Source organism: Cupressus sempervirens, chromosome 1, assembly GCF_028749045.1.
Source record: "Cupressus sempervirens isolate cs-2001-9-10 chromosome 1, ASM2874904v1, whole genome shotgun sequence".
Classification (NCBI taxonomy): Eukaryota; Viridiplantae; Streptophyta; class Pinopsida; order Cupressales; family Cupressaceae; genus Cupressus; species Cupressus sempervirens.
In genome coordinates, this window is record NC_143118.1 from 781,577,223 (window position 1) to 781,602,172 (window position 24,950).

General features: G+C 36.6%; 1 protein-coding gene across 10 annotated transcripts in view; it reads left to right on the forward strand.

Annotated features, from left to right (window-relative positions):
* The first annotated feature begins 946 nt into the window (after nucleotides 1–946).
* The window catches only part of LOC149580196 (E3 ubiquitin-protein ligase RGLG2-like), a 31,117-nt gene continuing 7,113 nt past the window's right edge, over nucleotides 947–24,950 (forward strand). The window contains exons 1-9 of one of the 10 annotated variants that reach the window (XM_089789979.1): nucleotides 947–1,194; nucleotides 3,072–3,347; nucleotides 16,635–16,719; nucleotides 16,873–17,013; nucleotides 17,138–17,251; nucleotides 22,504–22,601; nucleotides 22,927–23,006; nucleotides 23,103–23,208; nucleotides 23,322–23,449. In XM_089789979.1, coding sequence (XP_089646105.1) covers nucleotides 3,147–3,347; nucleotides 16,635–16,719; nucleotides 16,873–17,013; nucleotides 17,138–17,251; nucleotides 22,504–22,601; nucleotides 22,927–23,006; nucleotides 23,103–23,208; nucleotides 23,322–23,449 — 953 coding nt within the window. In that variant the 5' untranslated portion in view covers nucleotides 947–1,194; nucleotides 3,072–3,146. Of the gene's footprint in view, nucleotides 1,511–1,682; nucleotides 1,893–1,991; nucleotides 2,013–2,137; nucleotides 2,292–2,445; nucleotides 2,702–3,071; nucleotides 3,348–16,634; nucleotides 16,720–16,872; nucleotides 17,014–17,137; nucleotides 17,252–22,503; nucleotides 22,602–22,926; nucleotides 23,007–23,102; nucleotides 23,209–23,321; nucleotides 23,450–24,950 lie in introns of those variants that run through there. The other 9 variants (XM_089789982.1, XM_089789988.1, XM_089789980.1 and 6 more) reach the window with 9 other exon arrangements.

Below are 24,950 nucleotides of genomic sequence, written 5' to 3' on the forward strand. Positions count from 1 at the left end.
TTATTGATTATGAAAAATGTTATTCTATTTATTATTATTTTTAATATCATGTTATTGTGGGAAAACTCCTAAATTGATATTTAATGCACATAAGATATATAAAAATTGGCACTCAATATAAAAAAATATATATTGAGATTGATTAGATTTGTTGTGGGGTTCTCTTTGTCATATCTTTATCAACATACTTGTCATGAAACCATAAAATATAATTAAAAAATAACAATTTTGCTTAACATTATATTGTTTCCACAATCTATATATTTTTAATGCAAATTTATTTATTTGAATTAGATTGTGTGTGTTTTTTAATATCATTTTTCTAAATTACATAGGTCTAATAAAGGAATCATGGAATTGTAATCAAAATCTTTGATATTGAAAAACACACAATTAAATAAATTTGTATTGCTTATTTTGCATCAACAATTTTTTTAATCGAATAAATGCTCAAAGAACTAACCAATAAATAATAAAATTAACATTTCTTCAAGAAATAGTTTAAATTATTAAATAAGTGAATATAGAAAAAGACATAGTTTTGAACAAAATTCATGAATATAATTAGATTAAAAAAAGATTCATTAGAACTCAAGAAATGCTATAGTTATCCTCCCACAAAACAAGTAATAAAATATATTCTATTCAATCTGAAAATTGAATCTATCATCAAATTGAACCTATCAAAATAATAATAATAATATTATTTATGCATATGAAAATCTCTCCATTCCAATATCACCCACAAATGTGGGGGCGCTTTGCAGTTATCCATTCATATGGCTTGATATGACATCCACCTCGTCAAACTATGTCAAACAATAAATATGACCTATAGACATCAAACTATTCATTACTTAGTTCAATCATTTGAGCGGCTTTATTCCGGGTCAACACAAAATTATACTAATGTCTTAAACCGGTTTGTCGGTTAACCGTCTATGGTTTTTCACATGGGCCTTTCAGCGGCGGGCGGGTGGGGCCCTCTTTTATGAGAGGAAGAGAAAGAGCCGAAAGCGACAAGTAGAGTCTGCACACATCCAGGTCATCTGCCACGTGACCGTATGGCAAAAGTGAGCTTCTGCTGCCAACACACCAGCCAAATCAGGTACCACAGCAGGTGAAGCTAGTATTACTAAATATAATCCAGGGACTCACCAGACAGGGTTTGAGGCGATTCTACGAAACTACAAGGTAACTTGCTTTGAGCCTTCACATTGCATTCAAGTCTATGTTTTCGGCTCAAAGCGCGTATTTTTCTGGCCAAATTTGTTGGATCTGCTGCAGAAAGTCCGGTAAATAACGCAACAATGGACTCTGCTTTAATGCGAAGTTTCCGCATTTTTTCGTTCATTTTTGGCGGCTATTTTGGCTTTCCGAGTCATTTCAGTTTCGTTGAAATTTAAGTTTGAAGAATTCAACATTGCTCGTTGAAGATAAGATTAGTCCGCGGAGATACTTAGTTTTTCCTTAAAATGTGCTTCTCTGTTGGCTATGTATAGGTATCGAGGTGATTTTTTTTCGTTTCTTGCTGTGGCGTGCTTTTTCGTAGGGTAAACTTAGGGTTGAGTTTAAATTTTGTTGAATTTTAAAGTAATTGCAGGGAAAATTAATTGAATATAAAGCTCTTGGTGAAATCTGCCGTTTTCTATAGAAATTTAGGTTGAGATGTAAAATGCCATTGCTTTATCCAAACATGCCGTTTTTAAATTGTTTTTTCATGTTTTAAAGCTATCCCTTAAAAGCCTCGAGCTTGCTAGCGATTTGTTTTTCTGTTGTGATATAATTGCAATTTCATCTAGTCGCAGTTCAGGGTCGCGACGCGAAGCTTCGTATATAACTAGATTTGAGTACAAAACTATGGATAAGACTCGAGATGATTGCAGTTGGAGGTATATAAAATAATAAAATAATAAAAATGCATGCCGCCGCTAAACTTAATTCCAAGTTTAATCTTTCACATACATAGAATTTTCGTAAGGTTGCAACTTCGAAGGCTCTCCTTTACAGATGTAAGAAATTTTAAAGACCTGATAAAAGTTATCATTAATGGTCTATTTTTATTAGTTCTCGTTCCTTCCTATCTCCTTCGTTATCGTTTCTTTTAAAGCAGTTTTTAAGATAAACAATTTGTAACGCATAGTATCGCTAACATTGAAGAGAAATTTTAATTAATTAAGAATATGTACAAATTGGGTAACGCGGCGTTGTGGCCTCTGCTACTGCCCATCCGTTGTTTGTCAGCTTAATTCCTTAGAAAGAATGGTTTGAGGTTTAAAATTGGGAGTTAGGTAAATGTTAGGAGGGCTTGAAATTCGAAAATTTGTAAAAAAGGAAAGCTTTTATTTTTCTGCCGTCTTCAGAGTTCGGTTATAAAAGTAAGATATTCGGAAGGTTCAACAGGTGGAGGTTTTCAAAATTGATTGGGGTTCTGGGTTTCTTTGGTTGTTTTAAAGTGTGAAATTGCTTCCAATTAATTTAGAAACGCGGTTGCTTTTTAGAGTGGAATTGCTATCTGTAAAACTATAAATATTTGAAGAACAGGGTACTGGATATATAATTTCAGTCACCATTCACAAGCCATTTTTGCACTTAAACCACTGGCTAGCGTCAGTAACAAAGGAATTTGATGGTTCTGATGCAAAATTTGATTCCTTTGTCTTGAAAATTGTTATTACTTTTGTGGAGAGTCTGCTAGTAGGTATGGATGTGCCACTTTTTTCAAATAAATTGTAGAAAGTGAACCTCTCGCCCCCAAAGAAAAATAGGAAGAAATAGAAGACAGAGAAAACGAATTTTTATTTGTGCAAGATGCATGTTCCACATGGAGGAAGAGTTTTAAATTGCTTGGACCTTAAGAAAAATATTAAGCAATTTTTTTTTGATAAAGTTCTTTTTTAATTTGTCAAAGATGCATGTTGTACACTAAGGAAGAATTTAACTTCTGTTTTTGGTTTGCAGGGTTACGTGCTTTAGAGTTATGCCATTTCTTTCAATTGCCATTTTTTTAAAATTCTGATTTTTAAAGTTCTGTTAACATTTTGTGAGACATTGTTTAATCTTTGTCCCAGAAGAGGTTTTGGAGAAATATTATGTGCAATACTGGCCGATACTTGCTACTTCATTTGACACTATAAATCTAGGCTATGGGAGGCAAGAGCTCAAAAATATTTCGTCAGAGGAGTCAATCTTGGGGTGCTCCGTCGCATGAACCTTCACAGACATGGAATTCTTCATCTTATGGCATGCAAGATCATCCAGTAGACACACGCGTAGAATCAGAGGCTAAGCACAAGTTACAAAGGAGATATTCTCGAATAGCTGACAATTATGATTCACTTGAGAAGGTATTTCTAATTGTTCTGTTTTACTCGTTTGATTGGGTTTCTATCTTGCATGTATTTTTGGATATAATTAATGTATTTTGCAGGCAAGGTGTACTGAGTTTAAGGTTTGATATGGATCATTAGTAGTCTTAACTGAGTTCTGTGTCAGATTATTTTTTTCAAATAGTCTATTATTATAAAGGTTTATGGTTCATATCCCTCTTAATGCAAATCTGTTACTACATTTTTTGTCATTTGTGTGCTGTTAATATGTTTTTCAAAGTCGGTTATGGCTCACAATGAACTGATACGAGAAACAGAGGCAGACTTTACCATATAAGAGGAATTGGCTATATAAATATATTTAGAATTTTGGCCATTATAAGCTTATCTTGAAATAATGGAAACCACAGGCACAAAAGATCTTTCTATAAGATAGACGGCATTATCTTAATATGGTCCTCTTTATGTGCCTATAGGATAGCAATCTTTAGGCTTCTTGCAAAGACCAAATGTCAAGCAGCGATCCATAGCTGTAATCACTGCAACTCACAAAATTAACTTCAAAATTGTTTAGAATGTCAAAGCTGACATAACATGTAGTAAGTGTTAACTTTGTTATTTGAAGTTGCTTATATCTAACAATTTAGTTTAGAACCGCAGAAGACTAAAAGTTCCTACTAACTCTTTATCTTCCGCCAGAAGTGTTGGAGAAACAGTATAGTCATTCAGGTGAATGTGCCAAATGCAATAGATTTTCGTACAACACCTATTTTAAAAACAAGACAGTAGACAGCCTTATGACATCTTCCTTTGGATCAAATTCACGACATTAGCAATTACAATTTTGCATGTCCTTGGTCCATAAATAAAATTATTTTGCACATTTTAATTATCTGTTAATTTGAAAAATAGTTAAATAAATTTAATTATTTATAAAGACAAATTAGTTGAAGGGGACCATTATATACCATCAAGTACAGAAGACTTTCCTAGACAAGTTTGACCAATCAAATGTCATGATTAGACCACTATGTAATATCATGATGTGTGAAGATCATCAGATGGAGCCTAATTCCAGTCTAGTGCATTGTCAGTTGGCCAGTGAAGTTGATGATTTAGTCTTCCATGAAGTTTGACTACTGTAGGATGACATGCATGGATCACATCTGATATAACTTGTGCTCATCTGAAATGGAAAACCATGGTGATAAATTACATGGCAATTCTGCTTTGAAAGCAGGAATATGGGATAGCCATGTACGTTAGGCACCCAGGTTCCATGAATGTAGAACTCAGAGTTATAAATGGCATTTGAAAAAAGGACAACTGGAGGCGTTATCCATATTTGCACAAATCAAGCGTAATGGTTAAGTACTGTGTGATATTGACTCAGCTGTCACCTATGACATGGTTCGTGGCAAACCTCATGTGCAGGAGATTGGAATAAGTATAAGGATGTACGCGAAGGTTGGTGAATCATTTATTACTATTGAAAAATAAATTACACTCTCTAAGCACACGGATATTTGTTAACTTAAAAAGGTTGCCAATTTGCGAGCATTGCATTTCGTGGGTTACTGATATGACTAAATGCGATATCAGAGGATGTGTGAATCAGTTTCCTTCACATCCCTTTTGATTCCTACAATTCCTACCATTTCAATTACGTTTGTTGGAGGATTTGGAGATGAAGTGGTGTATCTAGGGACAAAAAACAAACATTATACCCACATAAGTTTGTCACTCTTCTGAAGTCAATTCTGGTTGCATTTAACAATGGTTTGGCATGCATGTAGCAATGAGTGCATAATTGAGAACATGATTGTAAAGATTCACAGTTTACCATTTTGTGTCAATGACTGATAAATAACATTCTTTCAGCTGATAGAGATCTAGCAGATGATCTATAAAGGTCATATTCACACATGTCTGTCTTTCTACTAAGGTCCTTTTATAGTTGCATTGAAAATATTTATATTTGAATCTGTAATACTTGCATCATCAACAAGATCATTTAAAAGAAATAGTAGCTACCTCTTGTCTGGACATCTTCTAGATAAACTCCTTGAAGCAGATCTTCTTCTGAAAGAAATAAACCATAAATGATAGTAACGTTTATGAATGACAAAAGGTCAGTAAGCAAAATATATGGTCAGTCACATTGAGATAAAATGAACTTGAACATTGAGCAAACACAGGAGGCCACAAGATAGAAGCAAATATTATAAAAATGAGATTATAATTTTTAACTGAGGGAAATTGGCCCAAATTGATAGAAACACTTAACAGATATTATGTATTGCAAAATATCATGTGAAAACAGTCAATTGAAATCATGAGGCAAATGCTGGCCCAATTCTGTATCAGAATGTGGAGCAGCTGAATGATTGGCATCCTTAACGATTATAAAAGAGCCAATCTAGTATGTGATAATTTTCCAAGGATAACAGTATGCTCAAAGGGAGCCTTGACTGAGGATAGCTTTCACTTGGTTTATCCCTAAGTCCGTGTCCAGATAAAAAATATTTCAGATAATATTCAAGACAAGGCAAAGACTTTTTGAATAACTGTTTATGTTGCATGACTTTATGTTTGAACACATTCACATGGTGGCTGAATCATTTCCTAAACTCTTCCATAAATTGATTACTGGTTGTCTGTATTGATTGTGTTCTGATCTCTAGTGATACAAGAAAAGCACTCACAGCCCTTGTATGCTATAGGGCTGAAGACTTTTGGCACCCTAAATTATCAAGCCAAGGTACATAGATTTTGATCTGTTTTTCAACGGCTAGGTTGCACTTTTCCACACCTCTACAATAGAATAGAATATTAAAGTCTTTTACACTTTTTTAGTTTTTGATGATAAATTGTAGGTTTGTAAACTAGGGAAAAATATCCTTCCATTAAGGAATTTTGAAGGAAGGTGTGTCATCAAGCACTAGTGCACACCAAATCATGGTAATCTTTAATTGGAGGAAATCTGCATGATGAAAATGAACCCTATTATTTTTCATTCTACTAAAGTGGAAGGTATATAAATGAGTACTTGGAGGGAGGAGTAGTAACTTTTGAAATTTTCAGCTTTCCACATTCCATTAATGTTCCAAAGAGTAATTTGAATGGTCAAGAATCTATCTCCAAAGACAATTTTTTTTTTCTACTAAAGTGGAAGCTATATAAATGACATACTTGGGAGAAAGAGAGTAGTAGTAACTCCTGAATTTTTCAGCTTTCCACATTACATTAATCTATCTCCAAAGACCAAATTAAAAGAATGTTCCTAGAAATCTATTCCGTGCCAATTTCTTTAGAACCCCTAGTAGATTTGAATTACCTGGTTAAATCCACATGTCACCATCAGTTGAACTTTTCATTTTCTATTTTTTTGAGTTTTGGGATATGGGAACCTGCTTGATACACTCACCCTCATGTTTCTTCCCATTCACTTTCTACAAATTACCAAACCAATTTGAAGATAAGGCTATTCTTTATTTTGACTCTGCAGTGTGCGCTTTGGAACTTATTCATGGATTGGGCATCCTCACATCTAATACTTTTTCATTCAAGTGCCCTGTTGATGTGAGTTTTGTTCCACTAAAACATACAAAATCAAACACTTAATATTTCAAGGTGAAACACCAAATATCTACTCCTCTCTTTAATAAGGATGCTCATATGCTAAACAATGTAGATGAATTGTGAGATCAAATGAGACAACCTTAAGGTTCCTTCTTAACTGTAGACTTTAACTCAGTTTTATGATGTGATATGGTGGTTATTACAAAGGGAGTTACATTGTTCAATCAGTAGATTCAACTTGACTTCAATTTCCTCAATTCACTTCCAGCCAACAAACTTAAGGCATAAGAGTTTAACCAATCTAATCCAACTCAAAGAATGTGAGATAATGTTGATGATGGGATGAGCCTCTAACCAATCCTTGCTTTGCTATGTCAACTAGGCATAGGAGGGTGCTAGCTTTTAAGGATGCGTGAATGATTTTCACTTTGTCAATATTCATCCAAATACCCTATGAAGCATCTCCAATAGACGTTTAACACTTGCAATTTAGTCCTAGACCAACCTTGCATTGTCACTCACAATCAACAATTGCCCAAAGGTATGGACACTAGCTTCACTATTAATCACCATTCAACAATATCTTCCATTCAATTCTACTTCTGCTTAACATGAAATGGAATCTAATTTCTGTGAGGATTTAAGAAACTGTGCAACACTTCAAAGCAACATTAAGTAATCCACCATGATAACAATGAATCATCAATCACTTTGATGGCATTATGGCAGCAATTTCATCAAGTCTCCTCTCTTTCTCTACTTCTACTAGTAGCTAACTAATGACTAACTCTTCTAACCCTTTACAAATGAAGAAGCCTTGGCCTTTTGTCTAAGTTACTGGGTTTGTACAAATAGGCCCTGAACCGGGTTTGGGTACGCAGCCGGTATCGTTTGTGGGTACTTGTGGATACTTGCTGAGTACATGATAGGGCTGATTCAAATATTTTTCAACTATCAATTGACATTTAATATTTATCTTTGGCATTTGGCATTGATCAATAATCAAGTATCATACTATGAAATGATCTAGTTTTGCAATTTTGTAAATTTCTGTTATTTTTATATTATATATTTATATTTGTATTTGTACATACACATGTACCCAAACCCCAGAATTTTTTTCACATACATATGTATTGGATTCTTGTACGGTTGTACCTACACCCGTTCCTGAACCTGATCTGGTAACTTAGCCTTTTATAGTTTTTCAATTACAACGAAGGACCAAGATTGATTCAAGATCAAGTGCTAAGATTTATCTCCACAAACCATAATTAAGGTTGCCATTGTATCATCCAATTACATGAAGGCACCACCCTGTGGGCCAGTAAGGTAGTCACAAAGCTTTTGAGAGCCAATGAGAAAATTGTACACTTGGCATCATATGATTGAATGTGCTTGAACATGTGCAACTGAATTTTCTAATTGGTAGAAGACAAGTAGGCAGCAGCTCAACATTGTTATCCTGTAGACTTGATCAATCTCTTTAGTGATGAGAAAATATCACTTGTTACTCAACATTGCCAAGCCTTCGATTGTGATGGCATATTCCCAGATTGCCTCATTCTCAATTCTTCTCCATCTTCCTTCTTGTAATATTTCCAATTACCATAATTTGAACTTGCTTGTATTTGCCAACTTGAGTCTTGAACTTCTTGAAGTGATGGAGTTTTCATGTAGCCAAATCCTTCAAAATGAACTTTGGATTTTCGAAGGAAATTCAAGTTGGTGAAAATTTTCTCTGACTTTTCTTTCTCCTTTGTTTTCTTGAACTACATCTTGATCTTGCCTTGAATTTTAACTTTGATAATCTGATTTTGCATCACCTTGTTTGAAGTCCTCGAGCTTGACTTGTTTGAAGTTTTGAGCTTGACCTGCCACCATCTCGTTGCCTTCCTAGCTTCTACATGCTCCATGTTTACTTTGCAAAACCAAGAAAGAAATTGCATTAAGCTCACAAAATGATAAGAAAACACGAAGGAAATCTGGAAGTTTCATGATGAAATCACATTAACATCAAATAAAAATGGATTTTCTCAAGTTCAAGATCAAGTTTCTCTATCTTCTTGTAATTCAATAATCTTGATCCTACAACTTGACATGAATTTACTTAAAATTTGGAAACTAGTAAGTTTTTTAATGACTGACATGGCCAGATTTCACTCTTCTTCACTCCTTTAATCTTTGATTTTTCGAAGAAAATCACTGCTTCATGTTGTCCAAAATGGATGCTCTGTCAAGAAAATTTACTTCCCCTTTAGATATTTCACTTTTCTATACAACAGATTTCTGCCCTTTTAGGATGAATTCGCTTCCTTAATGAGAGGATTTTGCTGCCAAATGTCAGAGGTAGAGTTGTATTGTTTTGATGCTAAGATGATCTCCCAACTCTCCCTTGTATTGGTGCTGAGTATCATGAAGAGGCATGTCCCAAGTAGAGGTTGACTTGGCTTCTTTAAGCCAATAAAATATTTTATTTAATCATTTTCCTTACGTTTATTGGCTCACCTCATTAAGGGATCAAATAGATGTCTCATTTATTTTTCAAATTGATACTTAATGCCTTTGATTAAATGTATGGCAGATTCCACCACTCCTAGAGGAATTTTCCGCTCTATTCTTCACCTTCCTCAACACATTTCCTTTTAGTGAACTCACCCAATCCACTAGTTTTTCATTTTTTGTTGAGCATCATGCAAGTTTGGAAGGAATCAATTCATGTTTTCAATTTATAAAAGAAGGGTGGAAATCATGATGTTTTGGAATTCCTCTCCTCAACACAATTCCCACCTTTTTGAATTCAATCCAATTGTTCTCCAGTTCCTCTTTTTTAAGATCAGATTGCCTTCACATTACTCTTTGCTCAAGTCCAAGGGCCTCACATTTGCATTTTTTCCACTTCATCCAGGGGTGGAATTTCAACCCTCAAGAGGAATTTGGATTCATCCAAGGCTGGTGGATTCAGCCATGACTGGAGGAATTACTTCTTACCTTTTGTTTCAGCTTGTCACCTCAACTTTCTTTTGGATTCTCTGTCTTACTCTTTATTTCATCATTCATAATGTGAATTGGGGGCATTAGGGCATGCTTCTGCCTCCTTTTCTCCAAGGCTGAAATAGAGGTGTTGAGAAGAATTTGGATTGCTCTAAGGCTGGTAGATTCCTCCATACCTAGAGGAATCACCTCTTGCATTTTATTCCAACTTGTTACGTCAAATTTCTGCCTCTAAGCCTTCCATCCAATCATTGTTTCCCTTTTGCGATGCAAATTTGGGGGATTGAATCAAATTTCATCTTTTTTACATGGGCTGTAAAATGAGTTAAGGAGAGGAATTAAAATTCCTCAAGGGGAGGTGGAATCTGCCCCACCTTGAGGGATTTCCTCTTGTCCATTTTTTACTTCAAACTCATCCTCTACTTCCTCATGACAACTTCCAACCACCTTCGTTCTCCTCTTGTATTGAATTTGGAAAACGAAAGATTGAGTTTCAAGCATCATGATATGAGGCGGAATTTAGGCATGTTAGAGTAATTTGGATTACTCTGGGGCAGGTGGAATCTGTCATGCCCAAACTACGAGGGCAAAACACACAATTTACAAGTGTCAAGCGACACTAAAAGAACATAGTTACGAACACTAACATTTACTGATCACTTAAGGATACATACGTACATCTCAATTTAAAATACTTGAACTACAAACAACAAGGTTTCCAAAATTAGCACATAGAGATCAGTTCTGTTCCTCCGTTAGTTTTCTCGGCTAAAATATTTGCACACTCATTGCACACATCAGTAGTCCCATAAAATCACATGTACATATGTATATACGTATCAAAAATTCACATAAATTGAAACATACATCAATAAAGGTTTCTTCATCCTACTTAATTCTTAACCATTTAAAATCTCTTAACCAAAGTATCAATCCTACATTTACTGATTTCATCAACATACATATACATAAAACATTAAATGACAAACATCAAATATCTGAAAGTAACATCACACAGCATGAAATAATATCATATGTTCTAAGCATCAGATAATGTCTCGACATCCCGAGTCGTGAGTATCAAAATGATAAAGTAACAACTAAGGCTACGAAGGGTCGGGGCGAGGCCTCACATCCTCCCCCACTAGGCATGAACTTCCTCCTGGAGTTCATCAAAAGACAAGGGTATTGAGATTGCATCCGTGCTGCATCCTCCCAAGAAATCGTGACCTCATCGTAACATTCCCACTAGACCCTAACTTGGTCTAGCTCTCGACCTCGAGGAGCTAGGGTCTGTCGAGCAATAATAAGGATAGTCTCTAGCGCTAACTAGCTGACCAACTCCACCTGTAGCCTCAATATCTATAGCCTGATGCCCAGTCTGGTGGTTGTCAACTGCGATAAAAACTCTGTGGGACCTGCCCATGTCTCCCACTGTCGGCTCTGAAAAAGCCCCTCTCTGACCACTGAATGACTGTCCTTGCCCACACTCTCTAGCTAAATGACCCATGCCACCACAAGTATAGCATGGCCCTCGGGTATAAGATCGTGTATCCTGTGATCCAGACTGCTGTGGGCCCCCTGACCTGCTAGACCCACTGTATCCACCCCTAGAAGACTGCTGAGTCTGCACTGACTGTGGCTGTGGGGTATGTACTTTCTGATCCTATTGTGACTGCCACTACTTGGGCTCGAAGCCCTAGTAACCCTGTGAGAGTACTTGCTGTTGCTGCTGAGACTGTTGGCCCTTAGAGGACCCTGGTGTATAGTTCTGATTCCCTTTCCAAGGGGGTTTCTGCCGAGTAGAGTTTCGGTTCTGAGACCGATCCCGTGTTTCCTGTCTACCCCGAGTATCCTCTGCCACTAGTGCTATCTCCACTACCTGTCTGAAGGTGGTAGGGAAGGCCATCCGAATTGGACCCTGAAGTGAGAAATTCAAACCCATGATAAAGCGATGTACCCGTAGTTTCTTGTCCTTCATGTATTCCACATAAAGAAGGAGCTCGAGAAACCTGCTCTCATACTGAGCCACTGTAAGACCTCTCTGATAAAGAGAATGGAACTCCTCTATCTGTTTCTGTCGGAAATGCTCTGACAAGTACCTCTCTCGAAATCTTTCTAGGAATGATTCCCATGTGAGGGTATCCATCCTCACTCCACCTATGATCTCCTCTTGATGCCACCAGTTGGAGGCATCCCCTCTCAACTGATGAACTGCTAGGCGTGCCTTTAGATTACTCCCATAGGGTCGTAATCCAAAGCACCGCTGTAGGCTTTGCAACCATGCCTCTGCTACTGTCCCCTCAGTGGAACCCGTAAATAATGGTGGCCCAAGTCAAATCAATTCCCTAATATCATCTCCTACATGTCTAGGAGGTCTATCAAGTGGGGGTCTTCTCTGGTGTATTGACTCACCTTCATGCTCATCTTGCCCCTCTAATTGTCTCGGTGGGGGACTCCTAGTCCTCTCTTTGCCTCTGGGCCCGCCTCCTCCGAGTCCCTCTGCTTCCACTACTGGAATCCGCTGAACTGGCTGAACCACAGGTACTACTCTTTGCTGAACTACACCGATCAAAGTCTGGAGTGCATCTATAATGTCCTAGTTCGGGTTTGGTGGTGGTGGAGGTGGAGGTGGTGGTGGTGGAGGTGGTCCATCCCCCTATCCCGCTCTACCACCTCTCGCCCTACGACCTCTGCCTCGTGGGTTGCTTCGAGTAACAGGAGGCATCCTACACAATTTAATGTTTAGTTTTAAGTTTCAGAAGCATAATGGTTTAAGGTTCCTAGTGTTGAAACACGAGCTCTGATACCAAAATGTCATGCCCAAACTACGAGGGCAAAACACACAATTTACAAGTGTCAAGCGACACTAAAAGAACATAGTTACGAACACTAACATTTACTGATCACTTAAGGATACATACATACATCTCAATTTAAAATACTTGAACTACAAACAACAAGGTTTCCAAAATTAGCACATAGAGATCAGTTCTGTTCCTCCGTCAGTTTTCTCGGCTAAAATATCTGCACACTCATTGCACACATCAGTAGTCCCATAAAATCACATGTACATATGTATATACGTATCAGAAATTCACATAAATTGAAACATACATCAATAAGGGTTTCTTCATCCTACTTAATTCTTAACCATTTAAAATCTCTTAACCAAAGTATCAATCCTACATTTACTGATTTCATCAACATACATATACATAAAACATTAAATGACAAACATCAATATCTGAAAGTAACATCACACAGCATGAAATAATATCATATGTTCTAAGCATCAGATAATGTCTCGACATCTCGAGTCGTGAGTATCAAAATGATAAAGTAACAACTAAGGCTACGAAGGGTCGGGGCGAGGCCTCACAGAATCTGCCATGCCCAGAGAAATTTCCTCCTTGCACAACTTCACATCAAAAAACAACATTTTTTGCATTCTCGTTCACCTTTCAAATCAATTTGGACTTGGGACTTGCCTTTGTAAGGGGCAGAGTTAGGGGTGCTAGAGGGATTTTCCTTTGGTAGAGACGGAATCCACCATGCTCAGACCAATTTTCATCTTTGATATTTGCTGTCCATTTCTAGTTACTTTAAGTAATACTCCATTTCTAGTTACTTTAAGTAATACTGTCAGGATGTTCGAGATAGGTTTCAGCTTCATAGGAGTTGTAATAAATTTGGGAGTTTTCAAAAAACTCCAGACAGCCAAATTTTAGGATTCAACACTACTTCAACAATGTTACCTGTCACAACCTTTTCTGACTTTCTGTGGTGAAATTGAAGCTGGAACAAGATTTTTCAAAAGGTTTTGACTGATTTCATCACAAATCATTTGTGAAATTGGAGCTGGAACAAGAATTTTCAAAAGGTTCTGGCTCATTTCATCACAAACAACTTGGTTTCAACTCCATGTCCTGTCTAGCTTAGCCCAACTTTTGTGCACATTACTGACAGACTTGACTTGCCAGCAGGCCAAAAATTGCCCAAACTCATCTTTTTGACTGGGAGACTTGAAATTGCTACCAACTAAGACCACCCTAGCCCAATACTCCTACTGCTAAAGAAAAAATAAGGGGTCTCCATTTGCAACGGGGTGATGGTGTGGAAACCTCAGAATAGGCCCAAGCTTTAACTGTGCTTAGAGGCTTCATGAATTTTGTGTTTTTTTTGGGCTCGGGGATTTCATCCTGACATCATGTCTCCATATGCACAGCTTGGCATTTGTTCCAACAAGTGTCATTCGCTGGTGGTTTTTAAAAAAAATTACGAACTTCATTTGCCTGACTCAGGATTTGTCAGCTATGGCATACATTGTGATAACTTATTGCAAGGGGTACTTGCATTTCTCTAGTATTTTTCAGGTATCCCATATCAGCTTCTGGCCCGACAAACCTACACATCCTTTTTTGTCAATTGTCTTTCCCAAAATTTCAAAATTTAACTTTCTAATTGGATTTCATAACACAACTGTCAAAACTTGTCTACCAGAATTCTGCTCGCATTGGCAAAATTTAACAGCTTCTAATAGCTCAAGCCACACTTAGAAACAACTACAGACTATTTTTCCTGCTATTTTCACAGGCTGTTAATGTATGCCATTTTTTTGAAGAATGTTAGTGAGGAGGAAAACCTGAAGATGGATTAATATTTGTAGTCAATAGTTAACATATGAGGACTGGTTGATGTTGATCTTGAAAACACCTGGGTCCATTAGGACTAGTGTCTGCCAAAGTCTCTAGTCAAACTCTGTAGCTTCCTGACTGTGCAACTTATGTTGGAGAAATAGTGGTTTAATTCTAAGTTACCGATGCTGGTTCTAATGCTGATGTGGGTGCGGGGTTTTGGATGCGTCCATATATATATATATATATATAAAATTATTATTAAATATATGTGTATGTAAAGAAATGCAAGAAATATACAAAAATAAACCATTCCATAGCAATATTCTTAACCATTGATAGTTCAAATTGAAATATTAAGAGAGCCCAGCTGCAAACAAAATGAGAAGAATGAGCAATGAATGACCTCTTTTAGGGCCGTTTTAGGGTTTAGGAGCAGAAATGAGCAAAAATAGAATCAAAAAAATCAATTAACACATGCTTTTTAAAGTCAATTAAGTGACTGGGGTTGAAAAGTCACGGATGCTCTCCAGATGTACTTGGATGTTGTCTGGGTGCTCTTGGAAGCATCCAGAGTGCATCCACGGACACTAGGTGTGCTTCCTAAGAGCACTGGTGCAGCATCCGAAAGCACTGGCGCATCCTTATGCACCAGCAGCAGCACCCTGGGTTTTTGGGAGATAATAGGTATCTTAGGTTTAATTGGTCACTTCTTATCAGTTAAATGTAGAGCTACCTAGAGTTTTGAGGGTATATGAATGTGGAATGGGATCCCATTTGAATCAGGGTTTGGGGGAATAAATGAATAAAGATATGATCATGTCAATGTGGCAACCAGAAGATGTGATGATAGGGACAGCAATAGTGTTCTTGTACCAATTTGGACTCTCGTAGTGAGAATGGTTTAAATATTATCCACATTTGCCAGCCTGTCGATTTGAAATTGCATTGTTATAATTTTTTGATTTAGTTGTGAATTTTTAATACCTTTTTCTAAGATTGTTTTTTGTACCTTTAGACTATAGGGAAAAAAAACCTTTGTGCTCAAACATGCTTTCACATTCTCCTCTATCTGCAAGCTTTATTAGGAGACGTTTCCATAGCCTAGTTAATGGATTTGGATGGTAGGCCCTTTCAAATTCATTGACAGTCAACAAGTATAGCCTAGTTAGTGGATTTGGATGGTGGGCCATTTCACAGACTATATATTTGGCATGTAATAAATTTGTTGCTCTTTTCACAATTGTCATTTATTAGTAATCAACTAAAATGCTAAGTTTTTGTCAAGTATCATAAAAAGACACATTGACTTGAGATACAGGCATGTACAACAGGCCAATAAATGCTTATTAGGGGTTTTCTTCGAGACTTTTCTGGCTGATAAAGATGGTAGCTTTGCAAATATAAACTTGGTATAATACGAAGGGTTAACATACAATGCCAGTTTCTTGTACCATACCTGAGCAAGTGCTTTTTGGGGATAACCATCTGCTGTCAATAACTGGTTTAACAAAATAACAAATTTTTATATGAATGGCCATTCAACATTAAGATTTTTTTGACTGGATATGTTGTAATTCTATTGTTGCTTCCTGAGCAAAATCTTGTTGTCAAATTTAGGAGTATGTTGGTTAGAGGTAGGACTCATGTCCTTTAGTTTTACTGGTGGCGAGCAGTGAGATCTGAGACCAACATATCATTTAATTGAAAGGATAAATAGATTGTCTCATGATGCTGGTTGCCGTTAATATTTTTTGGCTGTTACACTAGATTATAATCCATGCTCAACATTGCAGACTAATAAAATTTAAATGAACTGAATTTAAAAGCTCTAAAAAGTGGCGGATTTGTGATATTCAAAGCTTGTGATTTTTGGAATGAAATTGTCATATGTTAAGTATTTTATTTTACATTTTTCTTTACGATACTTGTATCTTTAGCTGTAGCAACGTGGTGTTTTATTTGCAACGTTGCAGCATTTTGCAATTTAGAAGTTTGCTATATGCTTAAAAATTTACTATCTTTAAAAATGATTATGTGAAACCTTGTTGCAGAAAAATATGACTCTGGAATGCTTCTATATTTATTGTAGGTGACTGGGGCTCTTGCACAAGCTGGCCTTGAATCGTCCAACTTGATTGTGGGTATCGATTTCACAAAAAGCAATGAGTGGACAGGTTTTGCTCTGCCCTGTCAATGATTTAATTTTTACGCTGGTTTTAGAAATGTTTCATGTGCAGTTGTGTAGCTTTTCTGCTTCTTCTTGGTTTCAGTTGGCGGCTTTCTTCTCTTTGTTTCAGTTGAAATAAAACCTTTGTTATGGATGTTAGGTGCGAAGTCTTTTAATCGGCGAAGTTTACACCATCTTGGAGACAATCCAAATCCTTATGAACAAGCAATTTCAATTATTGGACGGACCTTGTCTGCTTTTGACGAGGACAACTTAATCCCATGTTTTGGTTTTGGGGATGGTAAGTTTCAAACTTCTTTTCATATTTATCTTGCCAATTTGTTTTGATATGACACTTTACAGAGATCACAGGAGACAAAGTGAAATGCTTGTCACTAACAATACATCCTTGTTGCATCGTACAGCTTCAACTCATGACCAGCAAGTATTCAGTTTCTATCCAGATGGTAATTTATGCAACGGATTTGAAGAAGCACTAAGACGATACAGGGAAATAGTCCCCCAACTGCGACTTGCTGGTTAGTGAGGATTTGTATTTGATTAAGCTTTGATGTTTACAAATGAAATGTAAATGTAGAATGGCTTGTGTATTGAAGTCTTGGGCTTAAAAAGTATGTCTTTCTGGAATGATTGATTGGGTTCATATTTATATTGTGTAAGGAAACTTGGCAATAAATAATATAACCGTTTCCACATAACTCATAATAGATCTGAAATAAATACGGAATTAAAATCCACATGCAAGAGAATAGACAACATACCCACAAAAATGTGACACAAGATATACCTTGGGAAACCCTCATTGAGGGAAAAACCCAACCTCCAAAAGCATCCATCACCATGTATTATTCAGCAAAAAATACCATTGCCATATAACCATGGAAGCCTTCATGGCCATAGCCACAACCGAGCAAACTATGTGAACAAGCATGAATCTACACATCCCATGCCTCAGCAAAAAATACCATTGCCATATAACCATGGAAGCCTTCATGGCCATAGCCACAACCGAGCAAACTATGTGAACAAGCATGAATCCACACATCCCATGCCATGCTTCCAACCTTCACAAATGCTCCCTTGGCTAACCTGTCAAGCCTTGTCTCGCTCGACTCTTGCCTTTTTTCTTCTTGTCACTCTTCCTCTCTCTATACAACAACTACCCTTGTGGCTGCTAATATAGTAGCAAGTCCCACAAAACCACCAAGTGGTATTACATAAACCATGTGCTACCTAACCCACTGACCCCACATTTAATATTAGGCATTTAATTCTTTTTTCCAATATTAAATAATTACATAAAATATTTTCACAATGTTACGATACAACTCATCAAGAATATTTCATGGGAATCTTTACATGTTGCACGTCCATCTAGGCACAACATTACATAATAAAATAAAATAATAAAATAACAATATTATGCAATGTGTGCAACACCCATTATCTCAACAATCTCCCACTTGTTGTATACATTGCATAGGGTCAATCCGTAGCCACATAAATGAACAAGGTAACAATCCCTCCCAGCACATCCACCATCATGGATCAAAATACACCAAGTGCTCCATTCTGGTACCCGCGACAAAATCAAAGTATCCAGCATCTCAAACATGAATGATCTCACCTCCTATTATGCCACTCCCACTAGACATACATAGAAGCCATCCAAAGAGAAAACCACCCAACCTGTCGCATTAGAAGATCATAAAATCCTGTACCAACTGAAATTCCAAGCACAAATAACCTGATCCAAAGGTAATCACATGTATCCGTAGTTGTCAAAATATATCCATAGCTGAAATAACACCCACAGCAAAGTACCAAACCCATCCAACTATCCATACCTCAAAGGTATAACAAGTGAATCTCATATCACCGACATATCCAATCTGTAACCTGCAATCAGAAGCCTCAAGAGCAATACCTACCACATATATACCAAGAAGCTCCCACTACAAAAGATAATGTTAAATCTATAACCAATCCACTCAACACATCTCAAAGAAGTGAATCCATGTAGTATCAAGGACATCCACAATACATAAACTAATATCCTGCAACTCTCATAACAAGTCTCCAATGCTCTCCCAAGTTCACCACAACCAATAGAGGAAAGAGATAAAATAATAACCATGTCATCTCTCACATGACAAACATGAGCACAAACCAGTGATCATAATCTCCAACCAATCTCAAATCCAATGTAGGCAAAACTAAACATCCAGGAAGATAACCAAGACTAGAGAAACCATGCAAATCATAACTTGTATCATGTCCTTCTACACACACCTCTAGATGTAAACTGTGCAAGTATGATCTCTTCTATAAAACCCCAACAAGAAGTCTCAACAACACCCAAACCATACCATATAGCTAATCATGGATGTAAGCCTCTCATAAGAAGATCAAACTCATAAAACCATTCCTAAACCAAGGAATAACCATTCCTAATCCAAGGAATATGCCCAATAAAACCATCTTCCAAACTCAACCAACATAACAACATATGCACATGGAGATAACCAATGCCAAACCATCTCTCAAATGAACCCTCCAGAACTAACTCATGTACCATAGCTCAAGATCCATATCCATGAAAGACAAGCATAAATATAATGCAACTAAGAGAAAACAATGGGCTATACCTCTCAAGTAGCAAACCGCCGAGTAGACCAAGAGTGGGGAATGAGAATGCTCATCAAGATACCCAAGTCTCGAACCAAGACTCATCTAAGAACAATCTCCTCTCAAGTCCATATCAGGTGATTGCCCCTCGGACTTCCTGGTGAAACCATCAACCGTCCCAACAAATACTTCTCTAATCCAAGAGAAATCAGCGTCACCACCGTCTCTAAGTATCCATGAGCACCTGTAACCAATCAATCCATGCCAACTCCAAATGCAACATAGCAATATCATGAAGTATCTAGCTTATGATCAGTGTACTCAATACCAAGAAACTAAACTAAGATCAATGTTAAAGTTCCAACCATGGCCTCAGGAACATAATTATAACAACATGATCTTACCATCTCAACCAAAGAGATAACATGCTCCATATGAACACATCATAACATGTCACAACTCTAAACATGTATCAAGAGTATACCATGACATAATAATGAAACCATCCTCATACCAAAGATAACATGCCAAATAAAAGCATAAACCGCACCTTTGCCAAGAACCCTGTGAGTCCTCAAGATGCAACCATCTCCACACACCATGAAGAAAAACATCTCCACATACCAGGAAGAACCATTTCCACATACCATGAAGATAACCAAGAACTCCATGAGTCCTCAAGATCTAACCATCTTCATACACCATGAAGATAACAAGTGCACCATGCAAATGTCAAAGACGCTTCTGCAGCAATAGGATCTAAGACAAACCTCCAACATTTGCAAACACTCAATAAATATATCAATGCCAAAAACTCCCACTCAACTGTGGTACCAAGTCACCTATGGCATCATAAAATCCATCTCCTATATGAAGATCCAAATCAAACCAGGAACTAATCCTGCACTGTCACCCCATCACTGTCACAAGCTCCCACTAAACCGTGTATCCAAGCTATCCATGACATCATGATGAAAAATAACCATCCTCTAACCATGAGAATCAACCAAGGCATCAAACCATCAAAGAACTCAAAGTGCACATCATGAGCTCCTCAAAAGAAACTAAATAACTATGATCCTCAACCAAGAAGATATACCACCATAACTATATCAGAAATCCAAGCTAATGAACATCAAAGATGTACCTGTATATCCAATCATGTCATGCCAAAATCTATGACACCATGATCACATCCATGAACCGAGCATCTGGCTCTCAATATGTCCAACCTGTCAGCATAAAATAGTCAACCACAATCCTCCACCATGACTGTCCTTGGTAACAACATCTCATCCCTTCTACATGAAGATAAAATCAGCAAATCATGTGACTTAGGGCATAGACAACCCAAATCCAAGCCACCAATCTGAATATGCATCAATAATGAAAGATCAATGGGCAAAGACAACCCATAACCAAGCTATAAATGCAACCTGTAAGTATAGACTGCTTACAACACTGCACAACTTGTAGATCCAACAAGTCATCATACATATCCAAATCAAACACTGATAACCATATCATCATGAGACCAATCTGAAATATGAACTGAGTATACAATGACATCAAAACTTAAATCTCCAATGCCATAAACTCACAAGTTACCATAGTCAAAATATATACCATAAACTATTCAGATAAATATATCAACAAATAAATCATGCCAAACCTGCACCAAATCTGAACCAATGTGTAGAGCTCTCCAAGAGCTTTCTGTTGACTACTCGAAATCCAAAATTCGACTCCGTATGCCCAAGTTACGCCCCAATCCGTGCTCAAAATAAACAACATCTGACTTTAGGACTCTTAAAACCAAACTTATACCATGTTGTAGTGCTCTGAATTAGCTTTCCAACACCTGTAAGAATTCTGAAATCCGATATTCTGAGAGAAAGTTATGGCCATTTTACTAAGACAGTCTTTTTACCATTTTCAGTATGATTTTTTATTTTTTTCAGTGACGAAAATTCCGATAGGATTAAATTTGACGGCCATCATGGGTTGAAACCAAAAAACTCTTTCATTTCCTCTGAACATGGCCAAACTAGGGCATATTATATATCAAAATTTATGAAAATGTCGACTCGGATCCAATGGTGAGGTTTGTTTTTACCCAGGAGGCCATTTATGCAAGCTACCCCCCAAAACCCTCATTTTAAATGAAACATCCAAAAAACTCTTTTTGTCCAACAATTTCACATGCCCAAATCTTTTAACATCCCATCATAACAGCAAATCCAAAACCCTTAGATCGGCAATAAAACATTCATATATCTTGCCCTTTTTTAATCCTCTCATGCATTCCCATGGATTCAATTTAGGGTTACAATAATAAAACCATAGCTCTGATACCACTTGTAAGGAAACTTGACAATAAATAATATAACCGTTCCCACATAACTCATAATAGATTTGAAATAAATACGGAATTAAAATCCACATGCAAGAGAATAGACAACATACCCACAAAAATGTGACACAAGATATACCTTGGGAAACCCTCATTGAGGGAAAAACCCAACCTCCAAAAGCATCCATCACCATGTATTATTCAGCAAAAAATACCATTGCCATATAACCATGGAAGCCTTCATGGCCATAGCCACAACCGAGCAAACTATGTGAACAAGCATGAATCCACACATCCCATGCCATGCTTCCAACCTTCACAAATGCTCCCTTGGCTAACCTGTCAAGCTTTGTCTCGCTCGACTCTTGCCTTTTTTCTTCTTGTCACTCTTCCTCTCTCTATACAACAACTACCCTTGTGGCTGCTAATATAGTAGCAAGTCCCACAAAACCACCAAGTGGTATTACATAAACCATGTGCTACCTAACCCACTGACCCCACATTTAATATTGGGCATTTAATTCTTTTCCCCAATATTAAATAATTACATGAAATATTTTCACAATGTTACGATACAACTCATTAAGAATATTTCATGGGAATCTTTACATGTTGCACGTCCATTTAGGCACAACATTACATAATAAAATAAAATAATAAAATAACAATATTATGCAATGTGTGCAACACCCATTATCTCAACATATTGTTTATATGTGCAGTAGGTATTGAATATAGTTATGCCATTTACTAATGTATTTCATATTTTTCTTTTTCTTTTTCTTTTAGGGCCAACATCTTTTGCACCAATCATCGAAGCAGCGATCCGTATTGTGGAGCAAAGTGGGGGGCAATACCATGTTCTTTTGATAATTGCAGACGGACAGGTTGTATATCATTTATCTATGCTTCTTTTCAAATGTACTGTTACTTCAACAAATTGAAGCTTCTTTCATCTTGTTGGATAAAAAACATTTACTTACTAGAATTCTTGAATTATATGTAACACACTAGCACTGCACACATTGTCTTTATTGTTTATGCTTGTACCCATCCTTGGACTCTCTTTATATTGATCATTGATTTCCTGAATTTTTATCTTTCTTTAAGTCTTCCTTGTTTTTGTTTGGGCATATTGATGATGTTTTCCTCATATTTTGCATATATGCATTTTTCTTATCAACTGATCTAATGCAAGTTAAATATTTATAGGTAACAAGAAGTGTTGACACTGAAAATGGTAACCTGAGCCCACAAGAGCAGAATACTGTCAATGCAATAGTGCAAGCAAGGTAATCCCATGTACATGATTTTGTTGTATTTTCAAAGCTAATAACTAAATCTAGAAACTTGTAGTTGTAATGCAAGAATTATTACAACTCATGCAGTGAATATCCACTCTCAATTGTCTTGGTTGGTGTTGGCGATGGACCTTGGGACATGATGCAAAAGTTTGACGATAACATACCAGCTCGGTCTTTTGACAACTTCCAGGTAATTTATCAATTTTATTGCTTTTGAAAATAAAATAGATATAGTTGACATTGTGAGCGTATATTTTTAGAAGTTTATTCTTATGTTAATCTTGTTTACTTCTGTTTCTACAGTTTGTGAACTTTACTGCAATCATGTCCAAGAACATTCCTGTTTCTAGGAAGGAGACTGAATTTGCACTTGCAGCACTGATGGAAATACCGGCTCAGTACAAGGCCACACTAGATCTTCAAATACTGGGGTAGCTATATATCTTATTTTGTATTTTTATTTCAAATTATCTTTCTAAATATCTTTTCTAAAATGGAAATAATAAATATACTGTTAATAATTGCTTGATTAGATGCTACCAAGTAAGGTTATTTTTCATGTGTAAACCTGTTTAAGAAAATATTAAACTATTATAGAGAATCTTCTGTATTAGTTCTCGAGTCAGCATAAACCATGATCTGTTTGCAATTTTGTGCGTCATGTACTTCTGTGCAATAGCTCACTTTAGTGCTTTGTATGTTACAACATGTCCTTTGTGCATTCATTAGCACCACAACATGTTGCACATGGATATTTTACAATATTTCATTATTCATAAATGAGTTATAACAAATGGAGATGCAGTTTCCTTATAAAGAGAAATGACGAAGAAAGTTTCTAAAACAACTAGTGGAGGGTAGAAACTATGTAATAAACTAAATACCTAATTGACCATTAATTTAATATTAAGTACTTTATTACCCTTCCTTAATGGTTATTTTACCAACTACCCTACTCAAAGACATGATGTCTTTTGGTCATATATACAAAGAAGGCTGCCCTCTTCTCATCAGAACATTCTGATGCTGCTGAGACCTCCTTGGATCTGCAAGATTTTATTGATCAAGAATCCATCCAACCAGATGTTGGGTAAACAAAGATTTCCTCTTGAGATCAGCCGCTGAAACTTGAAACAAAATTTTTGTGGAAAACCGGCAAACCCTCCAGATACAATTTTGTCGAAAACTGCAAAAAATGTTTGCGGATGTTTGCCCCAGCAACTCCAGGTGCAACCCAAAACAAAATGCAAGACATCATGATTTTTGTGGAAAAAATTGCAAACCCTTTACCCTGATGTTTACAAAATACAAAGCACTGTTTTTCCGGAAAAAAGGGTAAAAACCCTAAAACAAGAACATCTGACATAATCTTTTGATGCAAAAAATTATAAAACCTTCCTAGATTTCGAGGGCAAAATTACAAAAACTTGCAATAAATTTTTTTAATAGAAAAAATTGTTGAATCCCGCCCTAAATTTTTTTAAGGAAAAAAAAATTAAAACCTGACAGAGAAAACTTAATGCCACAAAATATCAGACTCCACATGGTAAAATTCGAACTCAATTGAGTAGCCTTCACACGGAAAAACATCAGACTTTGTGTGGTAAAAGGCCCCATTTTAAGGAAAAAATTCTAAAACCCCTCCAACACTAACTTTTTATGGACAAAAAAGAGAGAACCCATAAAATTAATATTTTGAGGCAAAAAATTAGAAAATTAAAAAATTATTAAAACCCATATATGGCTCCAAAAAGTCAGTCATTTCTTGCAGAGACTTGGGAGCATGAAGCATCATTACTGGCTGAACCAAAATTGACAAAATCCTCAAAATGAGGACATTCGACCCTTTCAAAGTGCCACTCTACAAATGCCACTCTACAAAACATGAAATCAGAAAGGTCGTGTGGGTCCAATAATGGCCAAAGATCCCAG